The sequence below is a fragment of the Cyclopterus lumpus genome, chromosome 11, assembly GCF_009769545.1.
Source record: "Cyclopterus lumpus isolate fCycLum1 chromosome 11, fCycLum1.pri, whole genome shotgun sequence".
Taxonomy (NCBI): Eukaryota; Metazoa; Chordata; class Actinopteri; order Perciformes; family Cyclopteridae; genus Cyclopterus; species Cyclopterus lumpus.
Window position 1 is genome coordinate 9,793,385 of NC_046976.1, and position 18,584 is coordinate 9,811,968.

Here is an 18,584-nt window from a genome sequence, read left to right on the forward strand (position 1 = left end):
TCGACTGAACCCAATCACCATCAATGCCTCAGTATGTCGATGCAGCTCTTCAGATACAAACGCCTGCAGTGACAGCTCTGAGTGCCCGGGCTGCCGACAAGGCCTTTCCTGTGCCTGTGAAACTTCAGCCTCTGTCTATTTCCATCTGCAGGGATAACAAACACGGCTTAAAGCGCCCGATACAAACATAAACACAGGGAATAATCCTGAGTCCGCTGCATGTTTTCACATGGCACGTCCGAAATACCACGAGGCCCTCAACAAATAACTAAAATAGCACCGTTTCTGCAATCAAAACATTTCAAGAAACGAAAGCAGCACTCTATGAAAGGATGTGTCCATTCACATAACAAATATGTTTGTCTTGTTAGGACAACACACACACACACACACACACACTGGTGTTGCTGTTTTACACATCTTGATATCTGTTGAAAAGAAGACGTGTTAAATTGACACATGGTCCTTAATAGTTCACCGACAGCCCAAGAGGTTTGGTTCCACCAGAGTGGCTGCCCATTCCTTCCTGTTGAGACTGTGGTCCCGTTTCCTGTTAACTACTGAATCCTTTCTGGTGACAGAGTGGCCGAGCTGACATGTTGAAGTGTTATTGAAGTGTTTTGGCATTATTGGAAAGGTATTTTGTCTAAATAGTGGTCATTTTTATCAGCAAATCCTTTTAATGTACTCTTAGTCCTGTGGAAAGTGTGGTCAAACTCACCCTGTTTTTTTTCATCATGTTTAGTTAATTTTTTATCCATGGAGGTTTTATATTTGTAAATCTTTTTTGGAGAAAAGAGATTTAGAAGTTGTTCAGAAGCCAGAAAACATGACCTGAAATGTTGTCATCTTGGTAGTTCTTATAATACATCCATTGGTACAACGCTTATCGAGTCTTCAGCTATCTGACACCAAAACATCTCGAGATCTTGTGTATATGTGTGTGTCTGCAGCGCTCAAAATAAAGGATGTACAATATAAATGAAATGTAAACAAAGACACAGCTTCTGTGGCAGAAACGTACCATTACAAATTAAATGATTATGTTAATACATCATGGTTGTTCCCAACATGAGACAGTGAAGCCACATGCGAGTGAGATGAGAGAACAGAAAATCCAATTCACAAATTCAGTTGTGAAAGCTATAATATATATAAGAATAATTGTGTAATTTAATTTGGTAAATTACACAATTATTACAAAACCAAAGTTTTAACAACTATTAAATATTGCACCCTGTATGATAAATACCTGTGTGTACTTTCTTTGTGCAACTTCAGCAAACACTGAGGGTGATTCCCATTTTTATTAAAATATAAGTGCATGGAACAACGAGCAGAACTTCTATGACAGACCAGAGTAAGTCAATGAAGTGATGGGAGCTAATACAAAGTTTATAATAAACTATAGTTATTAGTATTTAGTTTGGGACATTGGTTGTTAAGTCTGGGACAGTTGCTGAGGCCAAAGTATTGAGGTCTGGTTTGTTTGTGTACGTGTGTGTGTGTGTGTGTGTAATCCTTTCCAGCCGCTTCCCCTTCTTTCCTTTCTCTCCCTGGGAAGCAGTCATGGGGGGGATCTCTCACAGCCGTTCAGCGTGTGTGCGTGTGTGTGTGTGTGTGTGTGAGTGTGAGTGAGTGTGTCTCGCAGACAGCTGTGTGGATGGCCGAGAGCAGCCGTTACAGCAGGAATACACACACACACACACACACACACACACACACGCACCGCACCCACAGCCGTCCCATCTTTGCGTCCCACTCTCCTAAGTAAAGGGATATGTCAGCTGTGTGTGTGTGTGTGTGTGTTCAACAGGGTCAGTGGTAAAGTTGGGTGAGGAGACAGACATGGTCGTCCAGAGCATAGGAAAGTACAGGTTATTAAATAATGATGTGTGTATGTGTGTGTGTGTATGTTGGGGGTTTGACCACCAGATGGTAAAGCGATGACCTCTTTACCAGTGCAGTGTGTGTGTGTGTGTGTGCGTTGGTTAGGAGGGTCACATTACACGGTTGACTAAGTGTTCATGTACCGTATACCATCTTGAGCATGTCAGCATGTGTCTGTGTTTATCTTACATCTCTGTGTCATGAGAGGTGATGGTCAACACTTAAGTAAAAATCTTTTTTTTTTCATAGCCATCATTGCTTATAAACACGTTGATCAGTAATACAAGAGGCTAGACGTCACACAGGAAAACAAATCTCAGCTACTTAATTGTCATCTTATAGCTGTTTTATTTGATTTGTATGCAATATTTAGCTTAGTTCATTTTGTTTTATCATATAACTTGTTACACATATTGTATACTGTGTTTTACGCAAATAAAAGCGTGCTCCCAGTTTGTTTCCCCAGTATAAAATTAGATTTTATTCACACCCCCAGTGCACACTACATTATGCCCCAAATTAGGTTTGAAAGAAATTCTCCGAAGTATTATTTTTAAATTCTCATAGGGCCTCTTCTGCTTAATGTTTAAAATCCTCTTAAACAAATAATTTAATTTCAAAAATGTAATGCGGATATGAAAAAAAAGAAGGTATAACGTGTTAAGAAGTGAGCTTTAGAGTTGCTGGTTGACAGATATTGTTACCTTGTGAACTATTCCTCGAAAAGGTTTTGAGGGTTATAAGCTCTCTAGTATTTTCTTAAACATTGTTCAGACATTTTGTCTCAATGACACTGTGATTCACCTTAATGTTCTTTTTGAAACAGATCAGTATAGTCTTAGAATGGTCCTTTACTATTTAGAGAAAAATCTTGTTGTAATCATAATGATTTACTGTATGTTATTTCGAAGCACAGACAGGAAGCTTGGTGTGGGAGTCTCCGTGTGCACGGGACAGAGGGAAGAGTGCGACCCCGGTGTTAGTGTTGGTTCGGCCACAGGGACCCAATCAAAACAGAGCTGTCAGTAGCGCTCCTGGCTGTTAGGCTCTGTGTCAACCCACAGACCAAATAAACAGCAATCAGCACCGCGCTAACCACTCTGTGACAAAACACACACACACACACACACACACACAGCGAAGCCATAACCTGGTGAGCGAACCCAAACTCAAATCATGGTAACCACACACAAAGCACAGAAGAGCATGCACGTGTGCGCACGACCCTAAAACACACGTGCAATGCATGCACACAAATGCACACACACCACGTCACTCACAAGTCCAAAAGCAAACAATCCAGGAAGTCTGTCTAATTAATGTTTTGAGTCTGGCCTCTAAATGACGTAATGACAACAAGTTAAGTCAGGCTCCCTCAGCACGGTGAGTGTGTGACTTGTGTGGGCACAAAGCACCAGCATGTCATCTGCAAACTAAACACTATTTTGTACATCACATTTATCATTAGCTGTTTTACATTGGGTTGTGTGTCATTTCATGAAGCGATCCTTTTCATTAATTGGAGGCTGAAAGATCTTTTTTTATCGCAGAGAATTCAAGTGTATTGCTGTCGAACTCACATGTATTTATTCATCAAAATATGGAAATGACAGTGCTCCCATCACCATCAATCCACCTCAATCACAAATGTATTGCTGCATCTCATCCGCTATAGGATAAAAAAAGATTTTAATCAGCGCAACTTTTGCCTTTTATTATGTCCCAGATGAAACTGTTTTCTTACAATTCAAGCAAATGTCTTCATGCTTTTTTTTTTTTATTTGTGGAAATTCTCTTTTACGGACTCCTTTGTCCCCAAAAAAGGAGAACTATCTATTTAACTTTTATTATAAAAGCTCAATGCAAATCTTTCCTAGTTGGTGTGTTTGATGCGGCACATTTATCTACCATCCATCACCAACCGACACATCACAACACAGCAGATGATAATTCTTAGAGACATCTGTGGCATTGCTTCAAAGGTATGGTACATTCTCTCTCAAGGAATATCTGAACAGGGTGTGCGCATTTCCACGCATGCAGGCCCCATGTGCAGCGGAGGGATCAGACATCACAAGTCCTGACTAATGTATCTGATTGTTTCGAAATGTCTGTACAAAGCCTCCAGGAGGGAGCAGACAGACAAAAAAAAAAAAACTCACGAGATCCCTCTGTGATTGAATAAGCACAAGGAGGGATTGGTTTTGTAGCTGCCATAACGAGCCTGCAGATATGACTGAAGTGGTTGCATCTAAATAGGCAGACCAGACGCACAGCGGAGGCTTGGCCCAAGAGCTCTAAGAAGAATAGCAGATGCTGAGGATGAAAGAGCAGCCAAGCCTTCACTGGAGGGGTCTGTCTCTCAGATACTGACTCACACATGCTTGAAAACAACCTCCATGTGCCTTTTGCTTTATTGGGAATGGACAATGCATGTACACTGCCATAAACATGAGAAAGACAATACACATTATTACATTTGTGCACAATAGTTGACAAAACAATCTCACAAGGTTCATTAGCAGCTGTTCAAAAGATTTCGATCCGGTCAAACGATCTTCCTCAACAGATAAAGTTGTTGTCCCAGTTGTGAAGGCTTAAAAGTTGAGATTGAAAGTTCTTGAAAAGAAATAACGTCCTGTTAAAGAAAATCATAACCAACAGAAGACAGCTGCGACTTGAGGTGAAAGTATGTCACTGTAAGTTTTTATTACAGAACAATGTACTTAGTAGTTTAACATATAGGGCAATACTTTTAGATGAGAAGATCGATTTGTCCTGTATAGGCACCAGTTAGCTTAGCTTAGCATAAAGACTTGAAACAGGGGGAAACAGCTAGCCTGTCTCCGTCCAACACTAAAGTCCACCATTCATAGCCAAGAAATATTCGAGCACATTAATTCCTTTACAGTAAAACCCCAACGTGTGGTTACATGCTACAAAGCAGCAGGCTATAAGTCATTTTCAATGAATCTACAAACTGACCTAAGCTAACATTGTTGCTGTGTGATGCGCTACAAATCAGCCTCAACGTTCCAATAAGGCGGTGAAGCATCAACCGATCATTTTGTTTTACTATTCCTGGTCCCCTTTTCTCCCAACAATCCCGATCCCATTACATCGAAGAGACGGAAGCAAAACATATTCTTGCCATTAACCAGTTTCCAGTGCTAATTAATACATAACTACGTCAACGAGCGCATGTACACAACTTAAATGGCGACTGCGACAATCTAGCTGGCCATCAACAAGCAAGTGGATTTCTCAAAATGTGAAACCATATTTTTCCGCTCTGCCGGCTGGTTGACATTGATGGTTTGTGCTCTGTTGTGCTACTTTAATTCTGAGAAGCACTATTTGGGGGGTTTACTTTTCTTTCTTCTCTCTGTCTTCAGGAGACAGTGAAAGCGTAGTTCTTCTCAAACGTTTCCCTCCACTGCCGCCTGTCATTCCTGCTGTAGACAGGCGCGCAGACAGGGCACCCTGGTCACGGGCAAGACAGGCAACCTCTGGGATCTACTATTTCCGCTGCTGTCGCGGTCGCTCCCCTCCTACCCACACACACACACACACACACATATACACACGCACACACATACGCACACAACCACCTCACATAAATACACACCACTGGTCCCCTCTGAAGAGATCAATTTCACAGGATCACACAGCAAGCTCTGGTTCCCAGGCGCTCCTCACACGCTCAGCAGACGTAGACGGTTCCTTCACACAACCTGACTCCTGACCCTCCGTCATTACCGGGGTCAGAGGACCAGCAACCCCTCGCTGCAGCAGGAGTGGGTGGGTGGGGTGTGTGTGCGGCTGCTCTCTCCCAAGACTGCAAAGATACTGAAGAGAGGCTGGTCTTGTTCTCTTCCTATTTTTTTTCTTGAGGACAAATGTCAAACGTTAAAGCATGTTTCAACTGTTCTGTCTCGTTATCGAATTAGTGAGTAAAGATGGGTGATTAGGAGTATGTATGCTATTATGACTGTGTGTGTGTGTTTGTTTGTGTGTGTGTGAGTGCGTGTGTTTGTATGTTTGTGTGTGTGTGTTTGTGTTTGTGTGTGTGTGTGTTTGTGTTTGTGAGTGTGAGTGCGTGTGTTTGTGTGTGTGTTTGTGTGTGTGTGTGTTTGTGTTTGTGTGTGTGAGTGAGTGTGCGTGCGTGTGTGTGTGCGTGTGTGTGTGCGTGTGCACGTGTGTGCGCATGCGTGTGTGTGTGTGTGGGTGTGTGCGAGTGCGTGCGTTTGTGTGCGTGTGCGCGTGTGTGTGCGTGCGTGTGTGTGTGTGTGGGTGTGTGCGAGTGCGTGCGTGTGTGTGCGTGCGTGTGTGTGTGTGTGTGTGCACATTTGACAAATGCATGAAACCAATGTTGTTTTTGCTCCACAATGTGAACATACTGTACCTTCAGGCTCAGAGATCACTCGTCCACATGTCAAAGGATCAAATTAAATCTGAGTCGCTCTTCTTCAGACACAAACCGTGAACTTCCTGCTTCAACCGTTTTGTCACATGCCTGCTGGTTTTGCTATATCCTCTTCATTATGTAAAATGTCAAAACAGGACAAAATGTCCAGTTTTCCAAGGGCACAAAGCCAGTTAGAAAGTGTGACTGGGTCAAACTCAAAGCGAATAATGACCTAAGCTGAGATGAAAGTAAAATAACTGCCTTTGTTCTCTATGACTTTCTCTCACTCTCCCCTCACAGTGACCACCCACCAGCAGTGGGAGTTCAGAGTCCAGACATGAGTCACACCCAAACCCCTACAAAACCAGCCACTCCGCTTCCCACTTTAACTCCAGATTAAAGTCAGACAGGGCTGATTATGACATCCTGCGCATATTCACCAGCAGGTACTTCAGTCTTTTTGATTTGACTGGATGCAACAAATGGGAGTCAAATACCAAGTTCTGCCTCCCATCCACCTGTTAAATTTAGATATCAAATGCACCAGACTGAGGATTAGCAGACCATTTAGAAGATCAATGAATGGCAGATGAAGGGGACGTGTTCAGGTTGTCTGAGTTTCCTGTAGCCAAAGAATCACAGACGTGATCCATGCAACATATGTCCATCAACTCTGCCGTCTGGGAAGCACTGCAGGTGCCTCAGAGCCCTCACATCCAAGCTCAAGAACACATTTTTATTGAAGGTGTTCAGCTAAACTGATTCATGCTGATGCTACAGTAGACTATTCTTATTCTTATTCTTTTTATTATTATTATTATTATTATTATTATTATTCAGTTTTAAAGGATATGGCTTCTGTATTTCTCTTCTTGTCAGCTGATCCTATGAAAGATCGACCAACAATGATTTGATTATATTAACAGTCGACATAGCCAAGAGCTTGATGAGCTGATTCATCTGTGCCATAGACCTCCATTTGTGTTCAAAAACTAGTAAACGCACATAAATGCGACACACTGTTGCACTGACGTGTTCCCTCTCCATAGCCTGCTCCTGATATTACCCAGAGCCCCTAATGTGTATTAATCCACAGCTGAAAATAGTCCTCCAACCAATGTATCCAGTACAGTAATAAAAAATAAAAAATGAAGCTATATATTTTTACACGTTGTTTTTGAGCTTGGGACGGAAAAGCCACATAAGACATGAAACAACACATTGTTGATTTTGGTCTTTTTTCAGCTACGTTATTTAGTATTTGAATTATCTAAAATGATGCCTTGTCCTATAAATGAATACATTATGCACCACTATTTATTTTCTTCTTCTACTTATTATAACAATTTAGATTTTACATTCTAGTTTTTTTCGCTCATGCATTACAGTATCTGTACGTCTATAATGATGTTGTTGTATGCAAGTATAATGACATTGAAGTTGAATTGAATTTAATGGACTTGTCTGAGTGGATATTGACAGAAAAAGTAAAGAAATATGCAGTAAATGAGCATGTTTTGAATGAACATTTTTAAGAAAACTTCTTTAAAAAAACAATTCAGATGGCATTTCATTTCAGCACTATAAGTTGCTTTATCAAGCAATTCATAAAATAGATTTTGTTAAAATGCAAAATAATCAGAGAAAAAAAGACATTTGTCTTTTGTTATAAAGACATAGTTGGTTAGTGTGTGTGTGTGTGTGTGTGTGTGTGTGTGAGTGTATGTGTGTGTGTGTGTTTAGGTGTGTGTGTGTGCGTGTGTTTAGGTGTGTGTCTGTGTGTGTGTGACGGAGGGTGGCCCTCGAACACTTCCCATTTGGAGACAAGACAGAGATGTATGTCAGTGGGTCAACTTTGACACACCGTTCACTTCCTCAACACACACACGCACGCACACACACACACTCGCACGTGCGTACACACACACACATGCACACACACACACGCACACACACACACGCACACACACACACACACACACACACACACACACACACTGAGAAATATGCTGTGTGGAGATCCAATGTGAAGGAGAGGACCCGTTGACAAAACGGGCAGGGCAACTGTCAGTGATAGACAAGTTCAAACCCCCACTCTCCTGAAGAACAATACCAGAGTGTCTGACACACACATAACCCTCACCCTGCCTCACAAACAACCCACCCTCCTGAAGACACACATTCATTGACAATGTCTCCCCCCCCCCCCCCCCCCGCCTCCTCTGAGGCACAATGGTCGGGTGTCACACACGTCTGGAGCAGAATTAGCCGTCGCTTCCTCTCCCTGTCAGGGGAAACAACGTTAGCCTTCCTCAGTGGTCCACACAGCTCTATTTATAAACAATCACAAGGCTCGCCCTCCGCAGGGTTTCATCAGAGAGCGACTCCCCGTATTGTTTTCGAGCGGACGAACATCTGTCTGTGGCTAACCTGCAGACGTGTGTCTCACCGTGACTCATTGAGGGTCACACCTTCCCAAACGGTAGTGTTTGGTTTTTGGCAAAGCCAGAGATACGTGTGTAACAAACATACATGAAGTCCCTCTGCACTCAAAATGTGTTTGTGTATTGCTTATTAGGCTTATTGTTAATACACTTTGAATGATGTATGTTTGATTCTGTTTTCACATTCATCTGCTGGAGAAGGATAGTTGAAGTTTAAGCGCGACTTCATGACCTTACAACTGGAAGACAATCCCGATGCAATACACAACCAGTAACTTTTTTAATGGAAAATATTTGTAGATTCATTGATTCTGAGGTTTTTAAATGAGGAATTGAAGACATATTAACAAGTTTAACTCAGTTCAAACGTTGCTGGAAAAGAACCTTTAAGTGTTGGGAAACCAACGTTACTGACATTGTACTAACAATGATTTCATAATCACATTTAAAGACTTTTAAACTAAAATAACAACCCTAAGCAAGAGACAAACATATATTTGACTTTGACCTTCAAAGGCAACATGTGTTTCTTCACAGATGTTAGTTGATTTATTGCATCACATGAGATATGTGTTGAGTTTTATCTATTAAAACGGATATAAAACTGAGACATCCCCAAATGAAGGCGTTGTGTCTAAAGACCTTCTAACTTAAGATATGATCAACTCTTCGAGCGATGTTCATGTCTATTGAGCATAAAGAGGCGAGTTAGTGTTTTGGGGGGTTTATAGAATTGAGAATTGTTTAATACTGCGTGAAACAGTTGGACACAGGGTTAATAAAACTAAAAATCAAACAAAGACTTTATTTGTACTTTAATACCAGTCACCAGTTGAGTCAGTCAGGATCTGATTAATTTGACCAAAGAGGAGGAAGTAGTGAGCACATTTAACTTTACTTTATTTTTATCATTCAGCGCTGGTTCACATGTTGTATGGTTCTGTTTATTTATCAGGACATGTATTTATTTTGTACTGGAATAACCCTCATTCTGACCCACACAAGAAGCACAGTTATTGTATTATACTGTTCTTTCTATAACAAACCTTACTAATGAGTGATTTTTTTGTGTTTTGTGTCCGTTAATAATATTACACACTGCCAAGTATATTTCAAGCAGTCTAACAGTTTAGCTTGACTTTGTTTGGTTAAGAAGTAACTGAGAGTTCCTAAACACAATATCAACCTCATTCATCAGTGCCACTCCGTCAACACTGCAGCCAAGCTTAATTTACACTCACTGAAGTCATGTGGATCCACACGGGCTCTGTGCAGGAAATCAAACCCAAACAAACGAATACAACTGATGGCCTCTGGACCATTGTGTAACTATGTACAGCAGAAGCAACTCCACACAAGGCAGGAAATATTTACCGTGTAAAGCATTTATTTATTTGTGAAATCCGCCTTCAAAGCCTGAGTGTGCATGCATAACTCCAACCATTTCCTTCTGGTAAGACAGTCTAGACTCGTTTCTATCTGCAATGATGACATGTTATTGCAGAAAAGATTATTTCTAATAAACTGAAATTCAAAACCCTTTTTGATTGCACAGTGTGAGTCAGAGGACATGAAAGCGTATCATTTTCTGGCCAAAATATCAGGACGATGCCATGTTTAATTTCTAAATAAATGTCTTAATGCGTATCCTTAAACTGACCCTGAAACAAATGCATCAATATTCAGTGTTGGAGAGGATTTGGCAGCTAAAGAGAGGGTTTGGAGAGACACAATTACCTTTGGGTTAAATCTCAGCAGCAATGTGCTGATTGAGAGGGAGAAAAGACGAGTATTTAGGATACAAGAAAACAAGACAGAGGATAATATATGAAAACAGGAAATTACACATTAAAAAAACAGACAAACAAATACCAGAGAGGTCAACGGAGGTGAACCGCCACTGTATCCCCGATTATTATTTCGGTGGCCTGAGCTGGAGCGGGAGATGAGGGGAGGAGGGTGGGAAGAGGAGGAGGAGGAGTGTGGGGATTTGATGATGTCGTGTAGCAGGCGCTCACCTTCAAAGGGCGGCCCCTGAAAGGCCCTACTAATCACAACATGTGATGAGACCGGTAGAACAAAGACAGCCGTGCAGAAAATAACAGCGTGGGAACTCTGGGTGAACTTGAAATACAACAAGAGGACTCACCCCCACCTCCCATTCCCCCCTGGTTACACACACACAGACACACACACGCACGCACACACGCACACACACACACACACACACACACACACTGTCAGAAACTAATGTGGACACACACCTGTGTTTATTGTGACAAAAGCTTCAGGTTGCATGAACTCGGAAGTATGTGAACGCAACTCCCACACTCCCAATCCAACACACATACACACACACATCAATAATGAGTTTGATGAATGTCGTGCATCTGTGTGTCTGTCCCGCTATAAGCGCAGCCTTGTACAACAACAATAAGATGAAAACAGCCCTAAGTGCTTCCTGTCATTCATATAAACCAAACAGGCAGCCTCCTCTCTCTGTGATGACTATTATACGTCTTTGGTTGCTTTCGGCTCCCACTGATAAGGATCACCATATCACTGTGTGTGTGTGTGTGTGTGTTTGTATGTGTGTGTGTGTGTGTGTGTGTGTGTTAGTCATGACTGATCCATAATTCCGTGTTGATCTTTATAAGCATACGACAAACAGTCCATTACTCCAGAGAATTAATGTCTGTGTATTTGATTCATATTGCAATATTGTTTTCATGTCTGGTGAATCATGATTTTGTGTTTCCTGATTGCATGTTCATGCGTATTTCTCCACCTCAGTCATAGCCTTTGAGGTTTGTAGCCTGCAAGAGATATTTCACAGGAGGCCTTATTTATATTTGAAAAAGTTACGTATAAAGCATATACATATTTCCCTTTTCCGACGGTTTCGCATGTTTGGGTCATGTGTTGTAATAATTATGCCTTTCAAGCAAAGTTTTAATTTGATAAATGAAATATATGAAGTTATTGTCTGCTTCAGTTTTCCATGGAATGTATTTCATGTCAAGGGGTATTTCAATATATTTCATGAGGGGTAGTAATATGATCATTTTTAATTAAGATTAAGTTTTAATCAATACAGCCCTCTGCATGTGACATCCACACGACAAGTACAAATGTCAGTAAACCTGCATAAACTTAAAGAAATAGTTTGGAGATTTGACCAAATACCCTTTTGTGCTTCTTGGTGGAGAGTTAGATGAGAAGATGAGCCTATAGGAACAAACTGGGCTGTATCCACATGTCTTTATGTCCTTTGAAGGGCTCATTCTAAGATAAAGAAAACATTGTTCTTAGTTCAGGTGATCATTCACCCATGAAAACATTATTTTATATATGATATTCCATTTCTGCCAATAATTTCCACTAAATTCTGAGTTTGTACTCTCATGGTTGAATGCACTTTGGATAAAAGCGTCAGCTAAATGAAATGTAATGTAATGTAAATCCTACACACTGGTCCTTTGAAGTAGAATGTGCTTTTATCTTGTGATGTTAAGTAGCCTATCTTAAGATATTCTCCTTTCCTATATTAACTGCAGTCTTCTATTATAACATGCCAAAGACGAGTCTGCAGGACACCCTTCACTGAAGAGCTCCTGCTCCACATGCAGTAACATGAAACCTCCATGTATACAAACACACACCAGCCGCTCCGTCAAATTATTTGGGGAGTGTGACCATTATAGGAGCCACCAGTCTTGTGGTGGTGATGATGTGGAAACTCCGGGGGGAAAGGACCGAGGACGGCTTTGATTGCATTATTGTCTTTTGTTGAAAGTACTTGAAGTCCCCACAGCGTCTTTACCGAGCATGAGGTCTCTCTGTGGGGTAAGATTAGACTTGCTGGCTTCCTCTGGTTGCGGCAGTGCTCCCTGTCTCTCCTCCCGGGCTGAGTTAGTATTGGATTACAGGTTCACACGCTCGCTCGCAGACCGCCCGTCGCCCCGACCAATTGCTCCATTCATTCCAGCGCCGGAGACGGCCGTCGGCCTCTGATTGGTTATCAGCGCCGGTTAGGGAACTTTCCCACGGCCAGCGCGTGCTGACAGCCGGCCAGCCACTCCTCATCACCACCGGGACACACACGGGGGAGGAGGGGGCGGGCATGGGTGGGGGCAGTCACGGACCGAAAGTCCATTGGACCGCTGTTAAAGTTTCACCAAAGATCCTCTATTTAAAGAGATGAATCACTCCAATGTCTTGTGCCTTCTAAGCGTCACTTTTCAAGAAAAATGTCTAGGCCAATGTTACAGGTGGAAGGAGGAAATAATATTACGCTTATGAATTTCAAAAAGGCATTAGTGGCATGAAAAAAAGGCATGAAAACAATGACACTATTTGAGAATCACGATCGTGTATACAGATACATCGATTTGGCTTAATTTACCCAAATGACAGACATGGCTTCCATCTACAGCAGGTAAGTGCAGGACCAATAGGCGACAACAAAAACAACACATGTTACCAAGCATAAGTCTTATTTGTGTTGGCTGTACTCTATTTGAGTTGTTAGAGGGGGAACAAAAAGATGGCCGGTGTAAAACAGCTGCTCATCGAAAGCCATTAGCTCGACTTCAAAGGTCAGTTTCAAACGAGAATTGCTCATGAAACAATGCTCGGTAGCTCGAAAGCAACACATGTTTCTTGTACTTTGTTCAGGTATTGAGTAACTAAATAGTTAAGATTGGAAGTTCATTCTTGGCAAAAAAATCTTATCACAAACTTCATTTGGAGCTTTTGATAATATCACAACATCCTCCTGAGCAGACAGAAATGTCTAACTGCTGTTTCCAAGGTCGAAAAACTAACTTAATCGTATAATTGAAATCCCCCATGCGAAAGAGGTGCTTGCAGACCATGATATCTGTTCAATATTTGAACTTTTAACTTCTCAACACGATTAGTTCAGGATGGTAGGAATAGTTTCGGCGTTGTCATGATAAGAGACTTAAGGCCAGAACTCAGCTACTAAACTATTAACTACCACAGACTCCAATAATACCAACAGAGTGAGATGTTAGTACTTTTTTTTATCCTCTCTGACTTGGCAAAACGCACTCGGATGTGCTTGGGCCAACTGCGCTGTCACTCAAACCCACGGCCGCTTTGTGATTGGCTGGTTTGTCCCGAGGCCCCGCCCCTGCTGGCCGGCAGCAGCGTTGAAATGACACCGTGGGAAAGCTGAGCGCTTCAAACAGAGGCTCTCCGGGCAAACTTGTGCAGACGCACGCCTGGAAGACACAACAGGAACACTGAAGGACTATTGTGGACGAATCAAAATGAAGAGGAATCATGATTTCAGCTCCTCGGACAGCGAGTTGGATGAGACTATTGAGGTGGAGAAGGAGAGCGCGGATGAGAATGGGTACGTTTGGTTTATCTTTTAAAACTCTTAAATATTTAAGAACCATGTCTAAAAAAAAATAATGGGATATGTGAGTGATCCTCTCTGTTTGATCTCTTTTAGGAACATGAGCTCTCCTCTCGGGTCCATGTCTCCCACAACATCCACTCAGGTGCAGGCGAGGAAAAGGCGTCGAGGAGTAAGTACATATATCTATATATCTATATCTATATCTATATCTATTCATAGAAAATCCGTTTTTGCACAAAGTCTATACTTTTTGTCAAATGCACATATTCTAAAAATAACCAATGATTTGTCTTTCCTCAGATAATTGAGAAGCGGCGCCGTGACAGGATCAACAACAGCCTCAGCGAGCTGCGCAGGCTGGTTCCCAGCGCCTTTGAGAAACAGGTGAGCAACAGGCGACACGCCTTTAATATCACGTACACAAATATACACATGCACTTCGATGTGAAACCGCTCGCTTCATTTGTGCTCTCTTGAATTATTTATTTTTAATCTAATTGTCTCCCTCGCACTGAAGGGCTCGGCCAAACTGGAGAAAGCTGAGATTTTACAGATGACTGTTGACCATCTAAAGATGCTTCATGCTGCTGGAGGCAAAGGTATGTCTGGGAATCATTCATTGCTACGGTAAAAACACCGTCCGCGTGTTGAAGAATCATAACCATATGAGAGACACACTGGATGTGGAATACTTTGGTTCTCACTTGGTTCTCATTCCTTTGAAGAAGAAAGAAAAAGAAAAGATAAACACACATAAAGAAGCGTCAACTAGCCTGTCTTCTTTTGACTGGTCTACTCGTTCACACTCTCAGCGCCAGCGGCATATTGATTCATGTCAGACAAAGATCCCTCAGCTCTGGACAAACTGGTTTTGTAGCAGCTCCGGTGACTTTTTTTAAAAGTCTTCTTCTTCTTCCCTCAGGTTATTTTGACGCCCATGCCCTGGCTATGGACTACCGTGGTTTGGGTTTCAGGGAGTGCCTGGCTGAGACGGCCCGTTATCTGAGCATAATCGAAGGCTTGGACAGCGCGGACCCTCTGCGGATCCGCCTGGTCTCCCACCTCAACAACTATGCCAGTCAAAGAGAGGCTCACTCCGGCCTGAGTCACCTGGCGTGGGGCTCTGCGTTTGGATCCCCTCCTGCGCACCTGACGCATCCCCTCCTGCTCCAGCACCAGCAGGGGGCACCGTTGGCACCTTTAACCCGCAGCATCACCAGCAGCCCCCAAACTCCTCTATCATCTACATCCACCCCTTCCTCCTCCTCCTCTTCTTCATCATCCTCGTTGGTTGCAGAGACTCATGTCCCAAGCAGGCGCAGCGGCAGCGCCACCCCGCACTCAGACCAAGGCCCGATCCGGGTCCCCCCCACCACTGCGGCTCCCACCAGCGTTCTCCACCCGGCCCTGGTCTCCTCATCAGCGTCTAAGCTGTCCCCTCCTCTCCTCTCCTCCCTCTCGGCGTTCCCCTTCCCCTTCAGTGCCTTCCCACTCATCTCCCCCACCATCGGCACCCCTGTCCCCACATCCAGTGTGGGTAAACCCTACAGACCCTGGGGAATGGAGATAGGAGCTTTCTGACTGAGATGAAAACCTCATCTCAATCTACTCAAAGACTCAAGCTGTGCTGGACTTTCAAGGACGATACTTTTTATTTTCCCAGCTAAAAAAAGTAAACCTTTTCTATGATGTTGACATCCCACAGAGGGTACACCTAGATATAGGATTTTTACTTTATTGCTCATGTATTGTGTTTTGTACAGAAGAGAAAAACAGTGAGGAGGGAGACCACGTCTAAAATCCACAAGAGTGATTTATTGTGATTGATCTCTGTTCCTGTCCACCCCTTTAGAAGTTTCACCCACTGTTGTCAGCCTATCAGGAATGACTTTTCCAGATGGTCAACCAGTCGCTGCCCGTCAAGTTCCTGGCTGAAACTGCCCCCTTTGTTTTTCCTCTGCGCTGAAGCACCCAGTGTTGGTGCCCTGGTTACATACAGAGAGAGAGGGGTGTGAAAGGAGGACTTAAAGTGGTGGAGCATCACCCCCCTTTTTACAGCATTTTATGGGGTGGAATAACAGAAACCAGGTGTTTGTTTGACTAAATACTGGGAACATCATTGAGCTACCAGCTTGGTTCATATGGTGCTCTATTGTTTCGGCTCGCTTCCCTAAGTTATGTTTCCTCTCTACAGTAAATTTAACAACGGAGGCTTCCCATATGTTTTACCAGTTTCAACCAGCTGTCCCACACTTCTTTCTGATTTCTCGTGTAACTGATGCTTGGTTGATTTGTTTTTCCACCTTGTTTATGAGTTATTTTCTTGTACCTGTTCAAAGTAGCAGCATTATTGATCTGTAATTATGAAGAGGGAGCTCATTTGTATCTGCCACAGAATTGGCTGTAAAAAGGCAAAACAATTCAGTTTCCTGTTGTCTGCCTGATATGTTGGTGTCTACTGGTAAACCTCACTGTTTGAGTTTGTATATGTTATGGTTGTACAAAGCACAAGAAAGCACTGACAAATCAGATTTCTCCACTTTTCAGAGTTGCCGCGGGTGGTAGTGACAACTTCCCTGTAATAAAAGAGTTCTTTTAAATCACCTGAGGCCTGTTTGTGTTTGTGTGTGCATGTGTGTGTGTGTGTGTGTGTGTGTGTGGCGACGCCCGCTATCAGATGAGGCTGCTTGTTTCTCTCAGCGGCCCTCTGTGTGTGCACAGGAAACCATTAACAAGGAGGGGATATCCTGGACAATAGCAGCCCGGCTGGCCTCATGTGCTGCGTGGGAACTAGAGAAGGAGGAAAGAAGGAGGGAGGGAAGGTTGGAAGAGATTGAAGAAGGAAAAGAAGGAGGGATGGCGCACAGAGCGGGGAAAAGGGTGAAGAAAGAAACGGGGCAGAGGAATCAAAAGGGAGAGAAGAAGAAAGGGATTGAAAAGCCACGAGAAAGGAAGTGTGCACACAGTTTTGTCCCTCTGCCATCATTTCAGCTTGCACCAGCTGCACCTTCTGTTCTCAGCTCCTGCATGCCGTCACCTCTCCTGCTGCACCAAAGGTTGACTCACTCGTGCAAAACACTCCTCGCTCTTTCATCCATTTCTCCAAAATGTACACTCTGTCTTTTTTCTCTTGATCTCTCTCATCATTCTCCATAACCTTTTTATTACTGGGGATGATGCAGAGCCAGGTGGTGATGTAAGCTCCACTGCAGCCCAAACCACAAGGTCAATGAGACGTTTGGTTGAGAAAACCTGTCCTTTGTCTCCCCCAGCTGGTCATGAATGGTATTTCATCAACTGAGACACTGGAACAGGGAGGGGACAGTGGGCACACTACTCACATTCTCTCTTATGTAAAAGTAGCAATAACACAATGTCACTAAATGTTACAAGTAAAAGTACTGCTTAAAACAATCTCAAATAAATGTACTCGAAGTAACACAAGTGCTGATAATGCAGAATGACAATAATATGACCCTGGAAGTGTTACTATGTATTTGTACAGAAAACACATTGCACCCCTTAGGCCCCCCCATGCCGGGCCTCGGAACAGGTGCCATGGTGCTGGAGATCTGCCTTCTGCCGTTACTTAGGTGGTCTTAGTTATTTTTAGTTACTCTCAGACAAATCTCTGCTGTCATATATTATACTGTGTTCAGCCAACTGTTTCAGTGAAGCAGCCTCGTATTGTGATTCCTCAAATAATAACTCAAGTATTTTTTTTCCCTGTTCTTTTACATTCCCTTAAGTGTCAGTTAACAACTCATTTGAATACTTTGATATTCATATTATTGAATGTTTTCCTGTTAATTTAAAATCGTATAAGATATATAAAATGTTCTAAAATATGTATATTATCTGTATTTAAGTGTTGCTTTAATTTCCTTTGATGACACCCCTTAATCTTAACGACAAGTGGAAAAAAAGAGATTATAATCTGCATTGGACAGTTACCAAAGTATGTCGATTTAATCTTCTCCTCTCTTTTATCACTTATTTTTGCGTCTTTTAGAGTGACGTTTACAACAAATAACTGTACAAAATGTGGATCTATCTTTATAATCAAATACAAATACATATTCCCCCTTTTGCTAAGTTATTTCTGCTGTGAGCTAATTTAGCGTAACAATGGAAGAGAGCACTTAGCAATTGTCTAGTCCATCATTTTTAAACCTGCACCAGATGAAGCCCAACCCTTCACTCTGGGATAGCAAACGTCTGCTATACGTTAACACCATAAGTGAAAGGTATTATCATCTGCAGCACCACCTGTTGAAAGGGATCTGAATCTTTAGTGTGAGCATTACATTTCATAACACAAACAGCTTCAGGGAGCAGTATGGCTTCGAGCAAGTCGGCCACGAGTCGGTGGTGGGTACCAGATGATGTCAATAACCCCTCTGTGTTTCCACAGAGCGCCAACATCCAAACTACACCAAAGGCATAGCAA

General features: G+C 42.6%; 1 protein-coding gene across 1 annotated transcript; it reads left to right on the forward strand.

Moving 5' to 3' along the window:
* Window positions 1-13,958: 13,958 nt before the first annotated feature.
* hey1 (hes-related family bHLH transcription factor with YRPW motif 1) lies at window positions 13,959-16,738 on the forward strand. Its single transcript, XM_034545254.1, has 5 exons — window positions 13,959-14,125; window positions 14,228-14,303; window positions 14,435-14,518; window positions 14,652-14,733; window positions 15,057-16,738. Exons 1-5 carry the CDS (start codon window positions 14,040-14,042, stop codon window positions 15,713-15,715), a joined length of 987 nt encoding a protein of 328 aa, XP_034401145.1. The 5' UTR covers window positions 13,959-14,039; the 3' UTR covers window positions 15,716-16,738.
* The last annotated feature ends 1,846 nt before the right edge of the window (window positions 16,739-18,584 follow it).